The sequence below is a fragment of the Martes martes genome (genome assembly GCF_963455335.1).
Source record: "Martes martes genome assembly, chromosome: 6".
Classification (NCBI taxonomy): domain Eukaryota; kingdom Metazoa; phylum Chordata; class Mammalia; order Carnivora; family Mustelidae; genus Martes; species Martes martes.
The window spans coordinates 53,316,873-53,339,840 of NC_137893.1; the positions used below are offsets into that span (position 1 = coordinate 53,316,873).

The 22,968-nt window shown below is 41.7% G+C and overlaps 2 protein-coding genes across 5 annotated transcripts in view; one reads left to right on the plus strand and one right to left on the minus strand.

Moving 5' to 3' along the window:
• The window catches only part of LRP11 (LDL receptor related protein 11), a 45,664-nt gene extending 35,324 nt beyond the window's left edge, over positions 1-10,340 (plus strand). For both annotated transcript variants that reach the window (XM_080805306.1, XM_080805307.1), the window contains exons 6-7: positions 4,188-4,289; positions 8,392-10,340. In XM_080805306.1, the coding sequence (XP_080661432.1) occupies positions 4,188-4,289; positions 8,392-8,546 (257 nt within the window). In that variant the 3' untranslated portion in view covers positions 8,547-10,340. The remainder of the gene's footprint in view (positions 1-4,187; positions 4,290-8,391) is intronic.
• A 5,940-nt stretch (positions 10,341-16,280) lies between these two features.
• Positions 16,281-22,968, minus strand: part of PCMT1 (protein-L-isoaspartate (D-aspartate) O-methyltransferase) — a 43,963-nt gene continuing 37,275 nt past the window's right edge. For 2 of the 3 annotated variants that reach the window (XM_080805310.1, XM_080805309.1), the window contains exon 8: positions 16,281-17,088. Coding sequence is in view for 2 of the 3 variants with exons in the window: in XM_080805309.1 (XP_080661435.1) it covers positions 17,076-17,088 (13 nt within the window). In the remaining variant the exon portion in view is untranslated. Of the gene's footprint in view, positions 17,089-18,595; positions 18,740-22,968 lie in introns of all 3 variants that reach the window. The other variant, XM_080805308.1, reaches the window with a different exon arrangement.

The window sequence follows — 22,968 nt, forward strand, 5'->3', positions numbered from 1 at the left end:
TTTGCTGGAGCATTCGAGGTCAGTGGCTTTCACTAGGAACCTCGGGTAAGAGAGAGACAAGCCTGTAAGACAGTTAATTCAAATAAAAAATAAAAACAGTGCAGTGGTGGCCCCAGTACCGACTTCCTCCTCAGAATGAGGATGAGTTATCGCTCATCTCCATTGGAAAGAGACGGTTGGAGGGGGACTGTGAATGTAGTTATTTTATATTTTTCTACTGGGTAAAAGACAAATGAGCCAATCCTCTGAAAAGAATCGGAGGTTGGTAAATTTTGGTGTTTTTATTCCTGGCTCATTATTTTTAAAAAGTAGGACATGAGTTCTCAGCCATGTGATCTTCCCACTGCCAGATTTATTATTAGAGAGAGGACTTCCTGAGTGTCCGTCACTGTGGCTTCTTTGGTCTTTATAGCAACTGGTGATGTGCAGGAATCATTAACCGCATTTTATGGATGAAGACAGTGAGACACAGAGAGGTGAAGAACTTAGACGAGGTCACACAGCTAGTGTGTAATTTAACTCAGCGTGTCATACCAGCCCCAGTGGGATGATGACTTCGGCAGCAAACCTCTTTGAGTTCAAAGACCTTTTCTCTTAGTTGCAGAGACAAGAAACAGCTACAGTTCCCTTAAGACCTGCTTGTACAGTACTTTCTATTAGGGCATTAGAAGCTCAGAAGGAAGAGATCTGTGGGTGCTGGAGAAGTAGGGGTTGGCTACTTGTAGATATGCATTGTGACTTCCCTGGGCCCATTAAAAAAAAAAACAAAATATTACTCTTTATGACTGTGTTGGTATAGAGATTAATGTAATACAGGCTAGATCATGTGTTGTTATCATATGCATTGTGTTTTTGTGTTTTGTGATTTTAAGGGAAATCAAATTGAAACATTTTTGCAGGCTCTGTGCCCATTGTGCCTCGTGGATAGGTGACCCTGCTTGCAACAGGCGTGGACATTCCACTGTGCTCTGAACAATGGGCAGAAAGAGTTTGAATACATGGAAAACAAGGGTTCTAGTTAATTGCATGAACAAATGGGTTTCGGAATGATAATTATGGAAGCAGGTGATCTCAGCTACCCAAAGGGAAGGGTGCTTGTTGGGATTCGAGGGCAATATGGGGACCTCGAAAGCCCACTAAGGCTTCCAGGCCGGTGGAGTCAAGAAGGAGGGTAACCGAATTTAGTCCCAAAGACAGCAGAGGAAGGAACAGTACCCATCCATAATAAACCTTTCATTCATTCGTGGCAAAAATGAGAGAAATAAGGACAAAGTAGTCCATTTTTTATAAGGCTGAATTTATTCCATTTAAAGAGCTGTCCTTTTTATGTATTAAACTCTTTATGTTCTGTGGGTTTACACATTTCCTCACTTTATCATGAAGTGAAGGCAATGGCCTTCATAAATGGCCATTTCTTTCAATATCTTTATTTGGCAAAATAAAAATTGACAACCCTAAATTGGCCACAAAAATCACTTTGAATTTTTTTTTAAGAAATGCATTTTATTTTATTTTATTTTTTTAAGATTTTATTTATTTTTTTTGTCAGAGAGAGTGAGCACAGGCAGACAGAGTAGCAGGCAGAGGCACAGGGAGAAGCAGGCTCCCTGCCGAGCAAGGAGCCCAATGTGGGACTCGATCCCAGGACGCTGGGATCATGACCTGAGCTGAAGGCAGCCGCTTAACCAACTGAGCCACCCAGGTGTCCCTCACTTTGAATTTTTAATTGGTCCACAAAATCCAAAGGAGTTGAACTCAGTTTGCCATGTGGAGGACAGCCCAGGTTCTCAATAGCGTCAGCGCTCCACCATCCCCAGTGGCTTAAATTCAGTAGTCCCTGCCCCCATCCTACTGGGACCCGGGTCCCCACAGCTCCAGGCAGCCATCCCTTTGTCCATGAGTATAGTCTCTCACTGGCTGCTCCTCTTCCTTTTGCTCCCCTCATGGTTCTGGATGGGAGCGGGCCTTCCACCACCACAGTCAGATGGACAATCATAGCAATCAACTTGAAAGGTAAATCTGATTCGCTCACCTACAAGGAATTGCGTATGCCTTCCTCGTGTCTCTCATTCTCCTGGGGCCGGGAGTTTATGGAGGACAGCCCACATTACTGGCCATATGCAGGTGGCCTGGGTGGGTCCTTTTGAGTAACTTGGAGAAGGACCGCAGAAAGCAGGGAGCCTGGGGCGGCCTGGGCTAGGAGCAAACCTGGCCCAGCCTCCTGGAGGAGGAGCCTTTGCAGACACATCCCGCCCAGGGTTAGAGGCTTTGGCAGTGCTTGAGTTAAAGGTGACAGAGACCTAAGGCTGTGGCCGTGAGGACAGAGAGGGGGGCCACAGTCGGGGATATTTCACACTAAATCCTGGACAAGGTCCGCGCTGTACGGAGACGGATGGCTTGCAGGGCTCAGTGAAAAGGAATGTCAAGGATGCCTTAATGAAAATAAATGTATTTGCAGTCCCTTCTCTTGAACAGCGTTAGCCTGTGACTGCTACGATCAGTTTAAGCCATGGCTTTCTGGCTCTAGTAGGTGCCTGCAGTAACTTTACAATTTTCCAACAAGCTCTTGATTTTTGTGATTCTTAGTAAATCCAGGCATATCCCTTAGAACAAATTGCAAAGAATTTTGTAAATACTATGTTTAAGTCACCCGATTTCAGTTGCAGGAGTTACTAATGTACTTGTTGATGACCTATGAGTACAGGAGCTTTATTTATTTTTTTTAAGATTTTATTTATTTATTTGACACAGAGAGAGAGATCACAAGTAGGCAGAGAGACAGACAGACAGAGAGGGGAAAGCAGGCTCCCCACTGAGCAGAGAGCCCGATTCGGGGCTCGATCCCAGGACCCTGAGACTATGACCTGAGCCGAAGGCAGAGGCTTAACCCACTGAGCCATTCAGGTGCCCCGAGTACAGGAGCTTTAAAATTTGGTTTTGTTTCTCAGTAAAATTCCCCATGTCAATTCATCATTTCTAATATATTGTCACTGAGAGTAATATAGTCCCACAGCCTCCCCTGTGATCACAGCAGGAGGGCCTCTCCACTGGCTCATTCCTCATTATAGTGTCAATGTAATAAGCACACAAATGTCCATTCCTAGATAGGAGATGATACAATGGTACAATCGTGGCTCATCAGACCTGGGATAAAAGTCCTAAGATTTGATTTTTCTCACTATTCGCTCTCAAAAGTATCGTCTAACTAAATAGAGTAAGCAACTAACAACATATTATTACATCACAAGGGCTGGTTTCCTCCCACAAGCAGTTAGACACACCTGGGTTTAAATCCCAGCCCTGGGGTGCTCTCTTCGGCAGCACATATACTAAATCCCAGCCCTGGGGTGCCTGGGTGACTTGGCTGGTTAAGATTCTCTCTCTTCCTCTCCCTCTGCACCTCCCAGCACTTCCTGGCACACGCACACAGTCTCTCTCTCCCTCTCTCTCTCTCAAAAAAAAGGTAAAATAAATAAACCAAACCCCAGCCCTGTGACCCACTTACTACTCGAAAGAACCTGGGCAGGAGCCAAACCTCTCTGACCAAACCAGAGCACATGAAGCGATGAACCCCTGCCAAGTAGGGTTGGGTGAGAAAGTCAAAGAGCATGTTTGAATGCCCTATGTATGCTCACTGCTCACATTTTTTTTAAAGACCTTATTTATTTGAGAGAGAGAATGAGAGAGCACGAGAGAGGGGAGGTTCAGAGGGAGAAGGAGGCTCCCCACAAAGCAGGGAGCGGGACACAGGACTCAATCCCAGGACCCTGGGATCACCACCTGAGCCAAAGGCAGATGCTTAAACCACCTGAGCCACCCAGGCGCCCGCTCTGTTCATTTTTTAAAAGAAAACCTCTGTGGACTGCTTCTGCCTTCCATTCTATGAAGTCCAGACATTACCCTTGACTTTTCGAGCCAAGGCCTCCTCCTCCCGGGTCAGGGTAGGGCTTCCGGTGCCGGTGCCCGGTGCCCGTGTGCCTCTCCCCCTCCCTCTGCCGCCAGTTTTGTTCGGGCCCCATCCTCCACATTACTAAACTGGTCACAGCAACCACCTAGTGCGCTAGTACCCAACACAGACTTAGGTTTACTAGAGAAATTCTGTAAAAAATAAATATAGCTTTATTTTCATGTCTGTTTTCTGAAGTTTCTGCTGTACCTTCAATATACATTCTGTTTATTTCCTGTAGATCGTGGTTCCTCAGGGAAGAACAGAAAAGAGGAAAATTACATTTTTGAGTCCAAGAGCCATCGAGGAGGAGGAGGAGGGGAACACCCAGCCCCAGAAACAGGTAAATGTGTGACCTGGAAAGTCACTGCCGAGCATAAATGTCTGTAGAATCACAGGTCCTCCCGTTGCAGTTATCAGAGGAAGCTGCCAGGGTCCCGAAAGACCTGTGGTCAGAAGAACCGTGGGATTCTCACCTCCTCTATCACACTGCGGGGTTGGGCTCTTAAACTCGTAACCTCACATCTTTGGACCTTGGCTCCTCTTTTATAAGTTGATTGGACTAGATTATTGCTACATTCCTTCCCAGGTGTAACATTTCTGTGGGAAGAGTAATTCTCCTGCACCGAGGTTAAAAACACGGGCTCTAGAATCTGATGCCAAGGTTCAAACCCTCGTCCCACCACTAAACTCCATGGCCTGGGGCGGGCGATTTTCTCTCTCTGGATCCCAACCTCCTCATTCGTAGGATGGAGATAACAACTGTCCCTGCCTCAGAGCCGTTTGGGAGCACGAATGGGACAATGAAAGCATTTAGCGCACTGCATGGCTCATACGATGAGCCTGATGAACGGGGGGGGGGGGGGGGGCGGGGGGGAGCTCTTCTGCTTGACTTGGTTGTGACAGGAGTAGAGATCTTAGAGCACCTAATTCTCTCCAGCTGCTCCAGCGATAAAGCCCAAAGACAACAGGTATGAGGAAAGAGTGTTGGAGGTCCAGGGAATGTGTAGTGAGTACAAGAAGAATATCACAATTCCATGATTTTGGTGGTTTTTAACTAGAAAGAAAACCCTTTTGACCTAGTTTTGTAGAAAGGTAGGTTTTAGTCCTAAATCCCACAAACTAATTAGTAAAAGATTTAGGTGAAAGAAAGATGGTTCTTAAATTATAGATCTGAATGTGGAGAAGGCTTTCTTTTTGCCGCAGGGTGTTCTTTGTAAAATCTGGACAACATTAAAGCATAACCATTAACCAACAGAATAATCCAGACCCCAGGTACCTAGATGCTGTGCAGCCTGCTGGCCTGCTGGGTATTTCATTAAAAAGGGCCCTGTCCCCCATGCACACATAAAGGGAAACCAGGCCTGCCTGGCTCCTGCGCCTGGTTGTATGCAGAGTCTCTGTTCTGACTGCCCGTTCCAGTTATGTGTCATGCATTACTAACGTCACTCCCACTCAGATGAGCAGAATACCTGACTCCTCTCCTTAGCTGGTTCTTGAGAAAATTATATCTTGATGTGTTTCATAAGGGGTTAGAAAATTTTAAATCTCCAAATACCCAAACTAAAGACAGTGAAGAAAACATGCCAAATGACTATTGAAAAGTCTAGAATAGTTTGCAGTATTCTAGCAAGTTCTTTATGGGAGATTCCATGTTTCTTGCATCCAAAGCATTAAACAGGAATCAGCTTGACAGTGTGGCCACCTCATCTCTGACTTGGCAAATAGAAAATTCCCCAAGAATATATGTCTGCTCTGTTGTTACCATGGCTGCACCTGCTCCCCCAGCCCTGGGACTGGGACCTTCTAGCTCAGCCCCCTTCCCCGCAGCCTAAGCACTGATGCTCACCCCTATGCAAATCATGCACATTTAGGAGTACAGCCTCTAGTCCTTTCCCAGCCCCGAACAAGCCCAGTGATCGACTGTCCTCAGCTACGCTTCCCCAAAGGGGAACACTCCTCTGTTTGCACCCACCTGCTTCCTTGCCTTCAGTACTAAAGGAAGAAGCGTCCTCTCTTTCCAAGGTCTGTCTCCCCCTGACCTTGATATAAGCCCCTAATCTTCTCAGGTACGTTTCTCCAGCATTGATGAACTCTCAGGTGTTTTTAATCTGTTTCTCTATGGGCTCGTTCTCCCAACAGATGCAGACACTTTCAGATCTCTCCCAACACATAAAAACAAAACAGCATGCCTTCTTCAGTCTCCCTGAAAAGAATTTCTGATTGCTAATTCCATTGGCCTCTCCGGGCTTCACCCCACTTGACCTCTTAGCATTTGGTTCAGCCAAGTGCTTCCTTGAAATAGTCTCTTCCCTATGCTTCCCAAACTGCTCTCCCTCGACTGCCCTGCCGCTTCTCCGATCCACCTCTTTCTGTTCTCTTGGGTTGTCTTCTGTCTGCCCTCTTAAATGCTGGTGTTTCCTAGGGCCTCACTTGTGGGCTTCCCTCTTTTCTCTCTCGCTCTGGCAGTCTCTTCTACTTTGTGGCTGCAGCCACGACCTTGACACTAAAGACTCTCACATATTAAGGCCCAAATAACCCAGAAACCTATGGGGCGCCTGGGGGGTTCAGTCAGTTAAGCATCTGACTCTTGATGTCAGCTCAGGTCATGAACTCAGGGTTGTGATATCAGCTCTGTACTCAGCAGGGAGCCTGCATGAGATTCTCTCCTTCTCTCCAGATATCCCTCTTTCTCTCCTCTGTGACCAAGGGGGCATGCTCTCTTTCGCCCTCTCTCTCTCAAAGAAATCAAATAAATAAATCTTTAAAACAAAATTCCAGAAACCTTAAGAAAATTCTACCTGGAACAAGTATAAGCATCTCAATCCAAAAATGTCAGAAAATACACTTAATCTCCCCAACCCACCCCCAAAGAATCTCCATCATACATTTAAACCACTGGAGCAAAAATCCTAGGAACCGGATACACAAACCACTCCTTTTACATCTGCGCTTCCTATCTAATTCTATCATAGTAATTCTAGTACTTAATGGTATGTTTTCATTTAAACGTTTGTCTACCAGACCTGAAGTCATTAAAAATCATGATCTCATTTCCCTTTTGGAGAAGTTCTGTACGGTAGTAGGTCTGGAGCTGCCGGGCCTGGGGCCCTGTCCTTGCTCCGCCACCGACCTTACAAGCTTGGACAAGTCACTTCATTCTTGATGTCTTAGTTCCTTCATTTGCAAAATGGGTAGAATACTAGTGCCAACTCATATGGTGGTCGTGAAAATGAAATGATTTATACCATAAAGCGCTTAGAAGAGTGCGGGCACCTGGAGGGCTCAGTCCGTCAGGTGTCCAACTCTTGGTCATGACTTCAGGGTCATGGGATTGAGCCCCATGTCAGCTCTACACTGAGTGTAGAGTCTGCTTAAAACTCTCTCTCTGTCTAAATAAATAAGTCTTTAAAAATATACATATCGTTTTTTTTTAAAAAGGCACTTAGGACAGTGCCGGGCCTCTGTAGCTCGGGCCTACTGTGGGTCACCAGCACTCAGCTCTGTGTCAGGCACATAGCCTTGACTGAATGCTGCCTGAGCAAGGGAAGGAATGAGAGGGAAGGTTATGGAACCAGCTTATGCGATGGGCATTTTTATCCCTCTAATTCCACGGGTTGGCAAGACCCCTGCAAGCTAAAAGTAGCTCCGTCATATCGCCTCCAAGCCTGGTCTGGCTCAAGAGTAGGTCAGACTAAGAATAGGGCCTGCAGAGCTCGATCAGGAACACCAACCAGGGCACACCCTGTCCCTTCCAGCCTTCTGCCGGCCTCCAGAGGCTGCTGCTCCTCCCGGCCTCTAGGACGCACCCCCCAGGAGAGACCCGGGGAAAGGGGACTAGAGAGATGTTTTCTCCAAGTACCCTTAGCTGGAATCACACCAGCGTAGTTGGAAGTTGGCTCTCAACAGTGGTTCTTACTGGCTGAGGGCAGGTTCTCTGGATTTAGAAAAGAAAGTGAATTTCTTCAAGCCCTAACCAGTACAAGAAATCAGGAGTGAGTCCATACTTATTCCAAGAGACTGCTCACGTGCAAATCCCCCAGTGTCATCTGTGACTGCGCTGAAAGCCGCTCCCCTGGGCGCCATGTCTTCCCCGCGGTCCGTTCAGTCTGCTGCAGCGGGGGTCGGGGTTGGGGGGGCGGTCCGGCTGCAACCCTGGGGCCCGCTATGCTACCCACGTGTTGTAGGATCTTGGTACAGGATGTGGCTTGAAAGAAGAGTGGGTTGGAGCAGGACACCTGTCCTTCACAGCCCACGTGCTCTCAGACCCATGAGTAACCTGCGCACTTAGCTCCCCTGTAAAGTGGCGATAGGACAAGGCCCTGCTTTTTGGAACGGTTCAGAAGAACTGGAACAGTGCCCACCAATCGCTCCTCCCGCAGGAAACCGCAGCGTCGCCGTGGCCGATCGCTGACCCGCCCTGTTCACTTTTCCCCACTTCACAGGTGCGGTGCTGCCGCTGGCCCTGGGCTTGGCCATCATGGCTCTGCTGCTCCTCATGGTTGCTTGCCGGCTGCGCCTGGTGAAACAGAGATTGAAGAAAGCTCGGCCCATCACGTCTGAGGAGTCTGACTACCTCATCAATGGGATGTATCTGTGACAAGTGTCACTAGAGGAGCAGGGGGCGAAGCTGTTTTCCTCATCATTGATCCGTAGATTGGTTCTGCGTCTTTATAACCACTTTGATCTGAACTGGGCTGAGAAAAATACCGAAACCTCAGAAAATTCTGCAAACCCCGAACCTGTTTTTATTTATTGTAGAAAGAGTTTCTTTGGGGAGTATGTGAGATGTTTAGGAATTTAGAGAGGAATCCATATGAGTAAAGACTCACGAATCTAATTCTGATTTAGGTACGCTGTCCCTGAAAATAGCAATTTGCCCTGAGCCAAGGCAGAAAATTCGGGCTCTTGAGGGGCAGCCTTCGAATGGCAATCTAACCCTTTACTGTTTAGAAGCCGACCAGTGGCCCCCAGCAGCCCTGGACTACTTCACGCACAGCTCTCTCTTGTTCGGAGGCCTTCCTGTTCCAGTGCCCTCCTTTCTTTTCTCCCCTTCAAAACCTGCTTCTGAGAAAGGATCTCAAGTGAGTTTAGACCTCAGGCAGGAATGTTGAAATTGTAACCCTCGAGAACACATCAAGGCATCGTCAGGACAGGTGAGGTGAGTTTATCCCAGGGCCTCTGACCTCAGGTCCCTTGGGTGGCTGTTCCCTCAGGCTTGCCTTTGGGAGAAGACGCCCTGACTCTGGATTACAACTAGCTGTGACATGGTCCTGGAGGGAGATGGGAAACCATGGTGGCAGCAGGGGTGGCAGGTCAAACATTTAATGCAAACTTAGCCGAGGGCACAATGCCAAGAGGACCATTAGGACTTTCTCGAATCTACTCGACACGGCCCAATAGTCCAGAACACAGCCGCTTTATTTATACAGTCACTGGTTTTCAATAGGAATCTGTGTTGATGGAAGAGAAAAATGCATTCAAATTGAAAAGCAGAACACTGAGTGGATTTCAAGGTGCAGGTTTTGTAAAAATGTCCCATGTGGAAGTATCAGCAGGTTCTTGCATCTGGTGGAATAGGCCAGTTTTCTCCATCGTTTGTTTAGCACTGTAAGATGTTAGGACACGCAATCTGTTCATGGCAGGTTCATGTTTTCCCAGAGCAGAAAGCAGCCTTGCACAAATTCTTCTTTACAGAAAACTGGCATCTAGCTTAGCATCTTCTCCCTTTAAATTAGTCTGTAGGATTTTAAAGGCGAATTATTCCCATCATCACTTCATACTGGGGATTATACACATCCTAGAAATCCTCCTCCTGAGAGGACTCTGTCATGTGGTGCCTGTCTAGACTCCCACATTACTATTTATATCACATGGCTTCTTATTAGAAGGAGCAAATCTTCTAAAATACTTGAAAACTGTAGAACACTTTATTTTCAGACTGAACCTGAGGTAAGTTGTCCCTTTTGCAAAGGGCTTAATTTGGGTCAGAAATATAAGAGAATACATTAATAAATGGAAAATTAGTTCTAGAAAAAAACAAAGAAATTGATTACTTTTATTTCCCAAGAGGTCCATGCATTTTGTTGAATGTTTAGAATTGAGCAAAGATTTAATGTTCTCCTCAGGGGCAGACTGGAGAAACGACCGTGTGAATGACCTTAGGATATCTGTACTCTCTGTGACGCTTTGCAGTTTGCTTTTCTAGAGAAGGGTGTCAACTATAGCCATACCCAATAAAATAAAAACTGATAAGACATTCATCTTTCGGCACATCTTTTTATACATGAAGAAATTAAACACGGTTTAGCATTGCTATGGTGTTGAAATACTTGAGAAAAGATGTCCACCTCCATGTGTACAATATCCCTTTAATAAATTGTATTTTATTCTTACACCTTTCTAAATAACCTTTTAATCTAATCATCATCGTAAATTGCTTTTACTGAGCTGTTACTATATTACCTGGATTTAATCATATCAACCTTATCTTGCAAAGGGGGAAATTAAGAATTAAAGAAGGAGAATCAAGGTCTACAAAATAGTTATATTATCAGATGGACTGAATGGGACTTTTAAAAGTCACCTTCCCTGTATCTGATTGGAGGAGTTTTGCATCTAAGATAATTTAAAAATAATTTCAAAGAGAAGATTGTCCACTATTTACTGCTCAAACATGTTCTTGTGTCTCAATGTATCTTTTCCTGAGAGAGAAAAGGCCCACGTAAGCCATCTTTCAGAAAATGTACAGCTGGGCCCCTGGATGGCTCAGTTGGTTAAGTGACTGCCCTTCTGTTCAGGTCATGATCCCGGAATCCCAGGATCGAGTCCCATCCCACTGGGCTCCCTGCTCAGTGGGGAGTTTGCTTCTCCCCCTGGACCTCCCCCATCTCATGCTTTCTCTCTCTCTCTCACGCTCTTTCTCTCAAATAAATAAAACCTTAAATAAGAAAAAAAGAAACCATACAGCTTCTTTGCTCTAATTCTCAGTACAAGTAGACAAAAGCCGTCACCATCCCTCCCCAAGCATTTGAACGTCTCCAGTTGCTTGAGGATCAGATTTGTTCTCTTCCACAGGAAGATGACAGAAGGCCTCATCTTTCTCCTACTGCCTTTTCATCATCTGTGATTTGGCTCCACCATTCACTTTCACACTCAGTGACCCTCCTCAGCCACTGATGGCTGTTTCAAGTTGTTCTTCACTGTTTTCCTGCAACCCAGACGCAGAGATGCAGATTTCTATTCTTCAGTTTGGGGGTTTGAGGCAGACCTTGCTGATGGTTTCTCTGGATGTCACGTACAGAAACGTACCGCGGTGTGGTATGCCCAGGAGCCCAGGCACCGTCCATGTCCTCTCCCGTTCTGCCCACATCGCAGCGATGACGCCACGTAACAGAAGCTTCCAAGCCTGAGATGGTCATTTGGGGTCTCTGCTAAGTTATACTGTCCCCAAGTTCATGTTTAGGGATTGCGCCACTTTGTTCCTATCATAGTGACTTCAGTTACTTCTTTTCTTTTCTGGACTCCAGGTTTTCTACAACTGATGACATTAAAACTGAATGGTAATTCTAATGAAAAACTGCCTGCACCATACAGAAAGAGGGAAAAGCCTCGCTTGCAGTTTGCTGTTCACAAATGTTCTCATCTCCCTGGCTTTTTAAGCAATTGTGTGGCTGACTTTTTCTTGGGCACTGGCAGCATTTTTCTCAGCTCTCTGGTCTTGCTCAGTTCTAGAATCCTAAATAAAGTGCATATTTCATGGCTATTTGAACAGCAAACAGTTTTTTTGTTTTTTTGTTTTTTTGTTAAATATAAAACCACCAAGGATGAAAATAAGGTTAGACACATGGAAACCCAAATGTGTCCAGAGATGAACTGGTTAGAACCAAGCCTTCTCCCTTTGCTTCATGTACATCTCTCAGTATGTCTTCATTCCTACTCATTTTGATTCTCCCATCACCTCAGCTCTGAGTCTTGGATGTGAGCTACCACCCTGTAAATTGGAAAGAGATCAACATACAGTATCATTCAGCTTAAAGATATTTCTATACAGTCATTTCAAAACTTAGGAAACTTCTCAAAACACACTTTTTAAAATTTTTAAAGTTTTATTTATTTAGGTAATCTCAACACCCTTTCTGGGGCTCAAACTCACAACCCCAAGACCAAGAGTCACATGCTCTTCTGACTGAGCCAGCCAGGAGCCCCTCAAAACACATTTTAAAATTACTTTAACTTTTACTGAAAAGCTTATGGAAAATTATATTGAGTATATGGACTTAAAAAAAAGTTTTTGGGGCGCCTGGGTGGCTCAGTGGGTTAAAGCCTCTACCTTCGGCTCAGGTCGTTATCTCAGGGTCCTGGGATCGAGCCCTGCATCAGGCTCTCTGCTCCGCGGGGAGCCTGCTTCTCCCCCCACCCCTCCCCGCCTGCCTCTCTGCCTACTTGTGATCTCTGTCTGCCGAATAAATAAATAAAATCTTTAAAAAAAAAGTTTTTATTTTCATTCATCATCATTTTGTAAGACTGAGGACCCAAAATTCCAAATAAATCAAAAAGCTATGTTCTCATATTTAAACACAGCAGTTTCACAGATAAAAACAGATCGAGAAAAATCTGTGTAATCTGTGTGTATAGAAGAACGAGGAAATGAGAAAGAACCATGAGCTGTGCAATCTGAGATCATGCCTTCCCTGTTGTTCACTGTTGAGGGGCAATAGTCTGATTCACCTTTACACCCACACTTGTACCTTCCGGCCTACTTGATCCAACTGTTCCCTGCAAGCTAATCGCATACAGCAGCCAAGATCCTAAAGAAGGGCAGGTATTTTTCCCCAGAAAATATCCTTTTTTATAAATTATTTACAACTGACACAATTGTGTTAATGTGGAAATCCTGCAGGCTTTCATCTATAATATAATTTATAAGCTAAATCTTGACAGGATTATCACCAAAAAACATAAATAAATGGGGCCAGTAAAAAAACAAAAAATGGCTCCCTGTGATGTGATCCTTTGGCGGGGGGTAGGGGGTGTTACACAGTGATGTGTTTGGTGCGTGGGAATTCAAATATAAATGTCCTCAGCTGCCCTAGGCCTCTGGGTTGCTGCCCTCTCATATTTAAAATGTCTTCAGTGTTGGAATCACCTGCCCTTTGGACAAAAAAGTATACCTCTCGTGATGCCCATCCTATTAGGACACTCCAACCGAGTAAGAATGAGTTCTTTGGCTCCAGCAGCCCTCGGCTGTCATGTCAGGAAAGGAACAAGGGGAAAAGAGGAGAGAGGGATTCCCCGACTCCAGATAGCATCTATGGGAACTAAAAGTCAGATGTTCTCTTCCACCAAGCAAGGGAGCACTTCCTAGAGTCCTGGCCCAGACCACACAGTTACTATGGTGAAGTAACACCTATTACAGGGGAGGGGAGGGAAGTTAACACCTACTATTACAGCACTGGTAGATGGGTTAAAGATAAGGAAACTCTAGGACTTGCTTCATTTTTATGCTATTACAGTACACAGATGCAAACTCCTCAGGCACGTGGCCCAGCCAGTTTTCTTCATGCAGGATTTTCTCACCGGCCATCTATTTCAGCCACTCTTTTAAACACATGGGGATGAAACAGAGTTATCTTCCCGAAAAATGGGAGGAGAAATCAACAGAAATGAAACTGAATTCTGCTAAGACACTTCTGTTTACTTGTGTAGTTTTCTAAAGAACTAAGTTGTAGGAGGATGTGATGATTTATACCCTCTAAGAATTTTAGCACTTACCTAAGCTATTGGCCTTTTGAACCCCATTTAGAACATTTAAAAAATTACCTGTTTGCTATTTCATTTACATTAGTATTCAATGACCATTGCATATGAGCTCTTTTCATGCCATACCAAACTGCTGGAAAATTTGTTAACATTGAGCTAAAAACCAGAAACACCTCCTCTCTGATAAGGGAGGAGCTTTATTTCTTTGCTGACAATCTGATGCTAAGAATGGCTTCAAAAAATTCATGAGCATTAGATTATTACTAAAACATGTTATCCTATTTTAAAATATATGGAATTTTTGGGATGCCTGGGAGGCTCAGTTGGTTAAGCGTCTACCTTCCGCTCAGGTCACGATCCCAAGATCCTGGGATCAAGTCCCGCTTTGGGAATCCTTGCTCAGCGGGGAGCCTGATTCTCCCTCCGCTTGCCTCTCCCTCTGCCTGCTGCTCCTCCCCGGTTGTGTGCTCTCTCTCTCTCTCTGACAAATAAATAAATAAAATCATTTTAAAAAATAAAATAAAAATGGAATTTTTAAGATGCTTTAGGATAGATACATTATAGTCAACTTAAAAAGTGTAATCAAGGGGGGCCTGGGTGGCTCAGTTATTAAGCATGCCTTCAGCTCAGGTTATGATCCCAGGGTCCTGGGATTGAGCCCTGAGCCCCCATTTCAACCCCTGCTCAGCAGGAGGCCTGCTTCTACCTTTCCCACTCCCTGCTGCTTGTGTTCTCTCTTGCTGTCTCTCTGCCAAGTAAATAAATAAAATCTTAAAGAAAAAAAAAAGGTGTAATTGACTTTTTTTCAGGAATGGTGGTTTTCAAAAATCAGGGCAATGGAATTTTAAATATTTGCACAATGTTAATGTATTGTTTTCCTAAAGTGTCACTTTTTTCCCCTTAAGTTACTGATTGGAAAAGAGTTGAAACCCTCATTAGAAAGTGGAATTCTTGGGGTGGCTGGGTGGCTCAGTTGGTTAAGTGTCTGCCTTCGGCTCAGGTCATGATCCCACAGGTCTGGAATTGAGCCCTGCACGGAGCCCCCTGCTTAGCGGGAAGCCTGCTTCTCCCTCTCCTACTCCCCCTGCTTGTGTTCCCTCTCTCTCTGTCTCTCTCTCTGTCAAACAAATAAACCAAATCTTTAAAAAAAAGAAAAGAAAAAAAACTGGAATTCTTAATTTTATTCTTAACCAGGAGCTAGATTTGCCCTTTAATAAAATCAAATCTGTAAAAACACCTTATTTCAATAGGATCTCATAAAACTAGAACTTTGTCCTCTTTATACTGTGTGAAGGAATCACTTCTATGAAGAAAAAACAGCATGCTAAAATATTATAGAGATTGTGAATACTACAGATTAAAGAGATATTTCTTATCTCTGACCAGCACATCTATAAATTCAGCTCCCTTAAAAAGAATGTTCTTTGACCTAGTTAAAATTCATTATTGCTCTCTCGGCCACTTATCGATGCTCCCTTAAAATCCATTCCTGTTTCTTCAACACTTAAAAATTTTAATTCACAAAAGCGTAGAACCCAACAGTAATGCGTGGCATGGCATTTGTCTATACCCATCAGGTGGCACTTGGCCCTACTGTGTTTATAAACTGTCCCCTTGGCCGGATTGTAAACTCCTTCAGAGTAAGTACTTTTTCTCACCCCAAGACCTAACATAAGGGATTTACAAATAATAAGATGCTGGCAATGGCTATGAAGGATATAGACTAGTGAATAAGTTTAAGAATCAATTTAAGACCTAAAGAAAACTTAACCTTTGAAACTACCTCAAGTGACACTGAGTCCTGCCCCCAAAGGGTCCATGACCTGGGTCCAGAAGCAGCACCAACAGCAGCAGACTGAAGCCAGCAGGAACTGAAACTCCCAAGTTTGAGCCGCCAACGGATGCTGGCTTCTTATGTCTGACATCTTGCCCAAGAAGAGACACCAGTAAAAAGATGTGTGCATAAAAAACCATTTTTAAATAAATAAAGCTTAAGACTTTAAGAGGTGGCGGAGAGGTGCCTCACACTAAGGACTGACTTGGCAGAATCCTATACATTTGCACAAAGGAGGGGGGCTGCTTTCCTGGGGGTACTAGTTCTACTAGATCTAGTTTATATTTTTCTCAAGTTCTAGAACTCCTAGAAAGACTAAGATCCTTTAATAAAAGGTTTAAGACCACAATATTTAAACAAGATCCCAAAGTGCTACTGCCCTCGTAGAAACATTTTCCAGTCATTATATTAATAAATCTATTTATAGATGAGAAATGGGTTTTGGTACATGTATCCTTAACCCTGTTGTTCCCTAACACGAAGTCAGTTCATTCACTCACTCATTCAGCATTTGCTGTTCCTCTACAAGAGGGCAAGGCCTATGTCGGGCAGAGAAGAAAGATGTAATCCTTGCATAGTCACAGTCTACAAACGCACAGCCGGATCAATGTTACCAATCCAGGCTACTCCAATTTCATAAAACGGGGCATCACAGACACAATTCTCTCTGTGATCTCAGCGAGCATTCCGTATATCGTGGACATGTGGTTCGTTCTTCTGTATTCAAACACCACCCATGCCTCTTTTACTTTTAACTTTATTTGGCAAAGCAGCACTGCATAAACTGTTCAGTGACCGGGCCCCAGCTTACACAGCATGGTAAATTCATATACATTATCAGCAGCAAATTAGAAACAGAAAAAACGATACTGAGCTACAAGTCTCCTAAAACTGTAAAGAGGGAAAGGAAGAACTATGTCAGTTAAGTCCAATCTGAACAGCTAAGTGTGGTAAAGGACATCACCTGCCATCTTCTCAAGTTTTAATATTTACAAATGCTTAGTTTTAAGGTAACAAAGCAGCTGATTGTATCTACAACATGCTACTCTATGACACCACATCGAAAGCTTTAAAAAGGAAGCTCATCTCTATTTTCTTAGTGGCAGCTAACAGACATCCAAAAACCAGGAATCTTAACTTGTGAACGGTGGTGTTATCTGATATGCACAAGAGCATTTTGATAAATTAATATTGAAACAGAATTAAGTGCCTAAGAAAAACCACTCCTCAAAATTAATTCACAAACTAAGTCTTCCATTTAGTGGAACCCCGTCTTTTAATATTTTAAAGTAAAATGTGGGCGTGTTAAAGTAATAATACACAAATTTATACTCTGCATCGTTCTTTCACCAACTCGGCTTCTGTGCCCCTTTGAAGAACTAGAAACCCTACAAAACCACACATTTTCATGCTGAAAATAATAGTGTAACGAAGTCCAAAACAAGCTGTGATGCTGTTGGTTTTCAAAAAGCTCTGAGGACTGAGATGAGCAATCCACTGTAATATTATATACTGGTCAAGCTGATGGCGCTTTTACAGTTCATCCCTGGGGGTAAAAAGAGAAACATATAAGTAGGCATTACTTACTACAAAATTTGGCTTTCTAATAATTTAGATACAATTAGTAAGTAAAAATACACCCATCCCCAAGCATTTAAAAAAAAAAAAAAAAAAAAGCAAACAGCCCCAAGTCAAAGCAAAAATGGAAGTCAGCCATCCAAACATCTCTCATGCTACTCCAGAATGAAATATGAGACCTGAAGGCCCTGGAGTCATTAGTTTTTTCTCTGAAGGTACCTTTCTTCCTCCAAGGCCAAAAATTCAAAGAAATTTTAACTTTTAGACCTAGGATCTTGCTAACACTACTTATCATAAAATGGTGATGGGTATTTAGAGTTGGAATCATTTTTTATAGTTACATTGACAAAACTGGACAAAAATGTGGTCTTTTGCTTAGACTATCTGCTAACAAATGCTGAGTGGGTCATTCTCAACCCAAACTCTGGGAGAAAAAGCATCCTGTGTAGATGGCATCTGTCAGCTGATTTCAGAAGGCAGTTTCTCAGCTCTAAAGGAAACCATTCCCTCAGCTGGGTGCAGCACTGTACCAGCCAGTGCCAGTGAGGGAAGGAAGGAAGGAAGGATGCAGCCGCAAGTGTATGGCATGTAAATTATACCTCAATAAAGCTGTTAAAAGTAAAAAAATAAAGCTACCAAAAGAGCCAAAAAGCTTCATACTTCAGGATAATCTGAGTGACAAAAACATTGCTCAACACTCAAGAATTTTAGGGGTGAAGAAGTATGATGTTTGCAGCTAAATCTCAAATGATTTCAAGAAAAAATATGACCTGTGTGTATATGGAGAGAGGAAGAGGGAGCAAGAAAGCATATGTGGAAAAATGTTAACAACTGGTAACTCTGGATGAAGAGATTCAGGAAGTCTTCGTACTATTCTTACAATCTGTCTGTAATAAAAATTAAAAAGTTTTTTAAAAGTTAAAATAAGTTTGAAGGGAAAGTAAATAAATAACTAAGATTTTCCAGGTACGTGGTGAATTAAGGGACTATAAGATAATGTGCTTCTTTTTAAAAACTGAATTTCGTAAATTGTGTGAGAAATTATTTTAAAGATTATGTCTCCCATAAGCTGCCACTGTCATGGAGTACTGGATTATCTATTTAATGACAAATTACCAGTTCTGTTGCTCTTAATATTCTTCTAAATAATTTAAGCACTATAATTCTCATAGAATAGATTTTACTTAAATTCATGCAAGCATTAAAATATTTAATCTACAAAGAGTTCATCTGCAAAGTGCTCTATTCATAAATTCATTTGTGCTTTTTAAAATGTGAACTGAAGATACTATTGTTTTTGTAAAATAATATACCATATCTGACTTGCCTATTGCAATAATAAGGATATTATAAATAAATATCCTTACTGCCCAACACAGTACAAACATTTCCAAATATCCTCTTCAATAAAAAAAATTTTTTTAAAAAGGAAAAGGATAGAAACTCTCAATAAACTGGGTAGAGAGGAAACGTACCTCAACATAATAAAGGCCATATATGACAAGCCCACAGCTAACATCATACTCAGTGGTGAAAAGCTGAAAGCTTTTCCTCTAAGATCAGGAACAAGACAAGGATGCCCACTCTCGCCACTTTTATTCAACATAGCACTGGAAATCCTAGCCAGAGCAATTAGGCAAGAAAAAGAAATAAAAGGCATCAAAATCGGAAAGAAAGAAGTAAAACTATCTCTTTTTGCAGACAACATGTTACATATAGAAAACCCTAAAAACAAAAAAATGTCAAAACTAATAAACTAATTCAATAAGTTGCAGGAAACAAAATCAGTATACAGAATTCAGTTGTGTTTCTATACACCAATAATGAACTATCAGAAAGAGAAATTAAGAAAACAATCCCATTTATAATTGCATCAGAAAAGAATACAGTGCCTAAAATAAATTTAAACAAGGTGAAAGATCTGTATACTGAAAAGTATAAGACATTAATGGAAGACACAATGCTTATGGATTGGAAGAATGAATACTGTTAAAATACCCATACTACCCAAAGCAATCTACTGATTCAATGTAATCCACATCAAAATCCCAACAGCATTTTTCACAGAAACAGAACAACCCTAAAATTTGTATAGAACCATAAACAGCCCCAAAGAGCCAAAGCAATCTCTAGAAAGAACAAAGCTGAAGGTATCACTCTTCCTGATTTCAAACTATATTATAAAACTCTAATAATCAAAATAGTATGGCAGTACCATAAAAAGAGACACATGGGTCAATGAAACAGAATAGAGGGCCCAGAAATAAACCCACACATATACTGTCAATTAATTACGGAGCCAAGAACATACAGTGGGGAAGAGATAGTGTCTTCAGTAAATGGTGCTGGGAAAACTGGAAAGCCACATGCAAAAGAATGAAACTGGATGACCATCTAACACCACACACACAAAAAAAATCAACTCAAAATGGATTAAAGACTTGAATGTAAGACCTCAAACCATAAAACAAAACTTAATGTGGTAATTATCTTGTAGTATATATATATATCACATCACTATATTATACATGTAAAAGTAATATAATTCTATGTCAATTGTATCTCAATAAAACTGGAGGAAAATCATATTGTAAGAAAGCTAACAGTGTGTGACAATGTTGATAACACTTAATAATATGGAAAAAGGAGATTACAATATAATGGTACTACATGATCTCATGATTAAAAAAAGATAAAGAACTATGGACAATAGAGTAAAAAAAAAACCAAAATGTTAATAGTGGTTATCTCTAGGTTCTGGGACTGTGGGTGATTTTTATTTCATCCTTTGTACTTCTAAAAATTTTTACATTACATATGTATTATTTTGGTAGTCAGAAGTAGTATTATTAAAAACAAATAAAGAAAATGTATAGCACTAAAAAAAAGAAAGAAAAGCTAAATAAATTAAGTCTATAGATCTAAATTTTAACATTTAGGGTGCCAAAGAAAACCAAAAATTTGACATTTCTTATAAATGTCACATCTTAGTACTCCAAAATCTATATAACTTTCAAGTCATTTGTTTTTCCACTTAATATTCCATATTCCACATAACTATCATTATCTGACTTACATGTGTAGATCACTTATAATAAAAAGTATTATGTCCTAAATTTCTAGTAATCTCTTTATTATATATGTGCTAAACATATTCATTAGGTTAATAACTATATATTATTTTATTATATAATGTATAATTATATATAACTTATTAGGTTAATAACTCTAACCTACTAACATTAGTATTATATATTCTTTATCAAGAACAAACGAGAAGATGCCACCAAGAAACAACAATCAAAATCCATGAATGGGTTCTACTTAATGGGATTTCTGAGATAATAAAGCAAATTATACAAAGCATTATGAAAGACATAAAAAGAATTCCAAAAGCAACAAAATGTATCCCTGCCTTTAAGATGCAAAATGTCATAATGCTATAACATATGTAAAGAAATTAAAAAGGGACAATCTAGAACAATATGACCAGAGGAACAATTGGATACCCTAGGACCTAACCCGTCAATCTTAGAAACACCCAACCAATTCATAATGTGTTTTTCATGTGCATATGGTACTTTGAGATGACATTGATAACCAAAGCGCTTACAGAATGAGAATCCAGAAACATTACTCAGTTTCACAAACCAGAGATGGACTTATTCCATTGACTCTTGTGACCATTAAAAACAAAAAACTTACCAGATGATGAACAAAATATTGATTTCTACATATACTTACGTAAAATAAAATACGAATTTAAAAAATATGAAGAGTTTACGAAGCAACTAATACAACTACTACATATTCATAGTCATGAACAGAATACCACAGGTTCTAGGTCTATGGCTCATACATCTGATGTTGTCTCCCCTTTTATGACGCCACTAAAATTATGTGACATTTTTCCAAGTATACAGAAATGTAAGTCTACATTCAGGCTTTGGGCTTTATTTGGCATGAGAATTCAGCATGCCCACTGGGGCATATTTCCCCCAGATAGTTTCTACCACCCCTCCTCAGCAAAGATTGGATCTCACCCTCAGGGGGCATGGCAACTAGCTCTGGATTCCTCAGGAAGAGAAGGATGGAAGGCTGGTGAGAAGCAAGAGAAGGTCCAGAAGCAAGCATGGGGATGCAGTGTTAAATTAATCCTGAAGAAAATCTGAAAGAACAGAGATCACCTAACCTGGCAATAAAACGGACTAGGAGCTTTTGAGATCGTAATTCTGATGTAGGCTGGGCACTGAAAAAATGGTAAGTGACTCTTTTCAACCCCATTCTATCCTTACTACCACTGCCTTAATTCAGGCCACCACCATTTCACCCTTAACTTGCTACAACCACATTCTGTTTCTGAAAGTCATTCTGTCCCCTTCCAATCTACTCTCTATACCACAGCCAAAGTCATCTTTCTGAAATATAATTCTGATTACTTCACTGTCTGGCTTCAACACAACTGTTCCCTTCTAAACATACTACACTCTAATTGCCTGTTTGTCTTCTGTAGATTTTTTTGGGGGGATCTACCATGTAACTTTAAGTTCCACAAGAATGGTCAGTTTCAAATTCTCAGCTAAGTAACCATGGCCTTAGTACAGTCCCTGCTCTCAGTGAGTTCCAGGAAAATTGTTTCCTCCCCTTATAGCCTATCATGGTAGGTTCCTGGTCCCTGGGTATGTCAACATCTTTTCCAGATTCCCATAACCTTTCCCACATTTCTTTGAACAATCCTTCACTAAAATCACTTCAAATCCAAGCTGAGCATACTTTCTGTTCTGGACCCTGACTGACAGTCTAAGAATACAAAAAGAAACAGCCTATTAATGGTCTCTTCAGATTTTAAGTAACTGTTGTTGCTTTACCCTTTGAAACACCCTATGTTCTAGTAATTCCTTTTAGGACAAAAGATACTTAATGTGGCAGTTGTTTCTTCCAATTTTGTTTTCAGATTTTGTTTCACCTGTACATTCTTTAAACCTATATTCTTTAAATGTAGAGATTTACAATTAAGTAACTGATTATCTTTGGGGACAGTTAGATGGCTCAGCTGGTAGAGCAAGCGACTCTTGATCTCAGAGTCATGAGTGCAAGCCCCACAGTGGGCACAGAGCTTACTTAAAACAAAACAAAACAAAACAAAACAGACCCACTACATCTTTGGATGTAGGAAAATGTGTCTGAACAAACAGGAAATTTACAACAGAATTTGGAATTCCTCCTGGTACAACTAGAGAAAAGTTTCCAGTGATACATGTGTGTAAAATTGCTCAATCTTTTAAAAAGTTGAAAACCAAAAAGAAAAACAAGCATATACATTTAAATATTTGGTAAATGACTAAATATATTTGGTAAATGACTTGTCCATAAATTTAAAAATTATTCTAAATTTAATACAAATAGTTTAGTTTTATAAGGGGTAGATACAGGTATTGTGGAAATCTAGAGCTTTTATGACCTGGGAAGGGGGGGTAACCTCTCCATGAAGGGAAAAAAAGGACTAAAAACAAGACTGGCTGAGAAGGCCCCTTAGCATGTGAAGGTCCTGAGGCTTAAGTTTCATTTGCTTCATGCTAAATCCACGTCTGGTTATAAAAACAAAATACCATTGTAATTCCTTCATCATCAAACTACAGGGGAATGTTCAATACTAGTATTCACTGAATATAAAAAGAAAACTTTTTGGACACCTGGGTGGCTCAGTGGGTTAAAGCCTCTGCCTTCAGGTCCGGTCATGATCCCAGGGTCCTGGGATCGAGCCCCACATCGGGCTCTCTGCTCAGCAGGGAGCCTGCTTCCCACCACCCACCCCGGCTCTCTCTCTACCCGCCTCTCTGCCTACTTG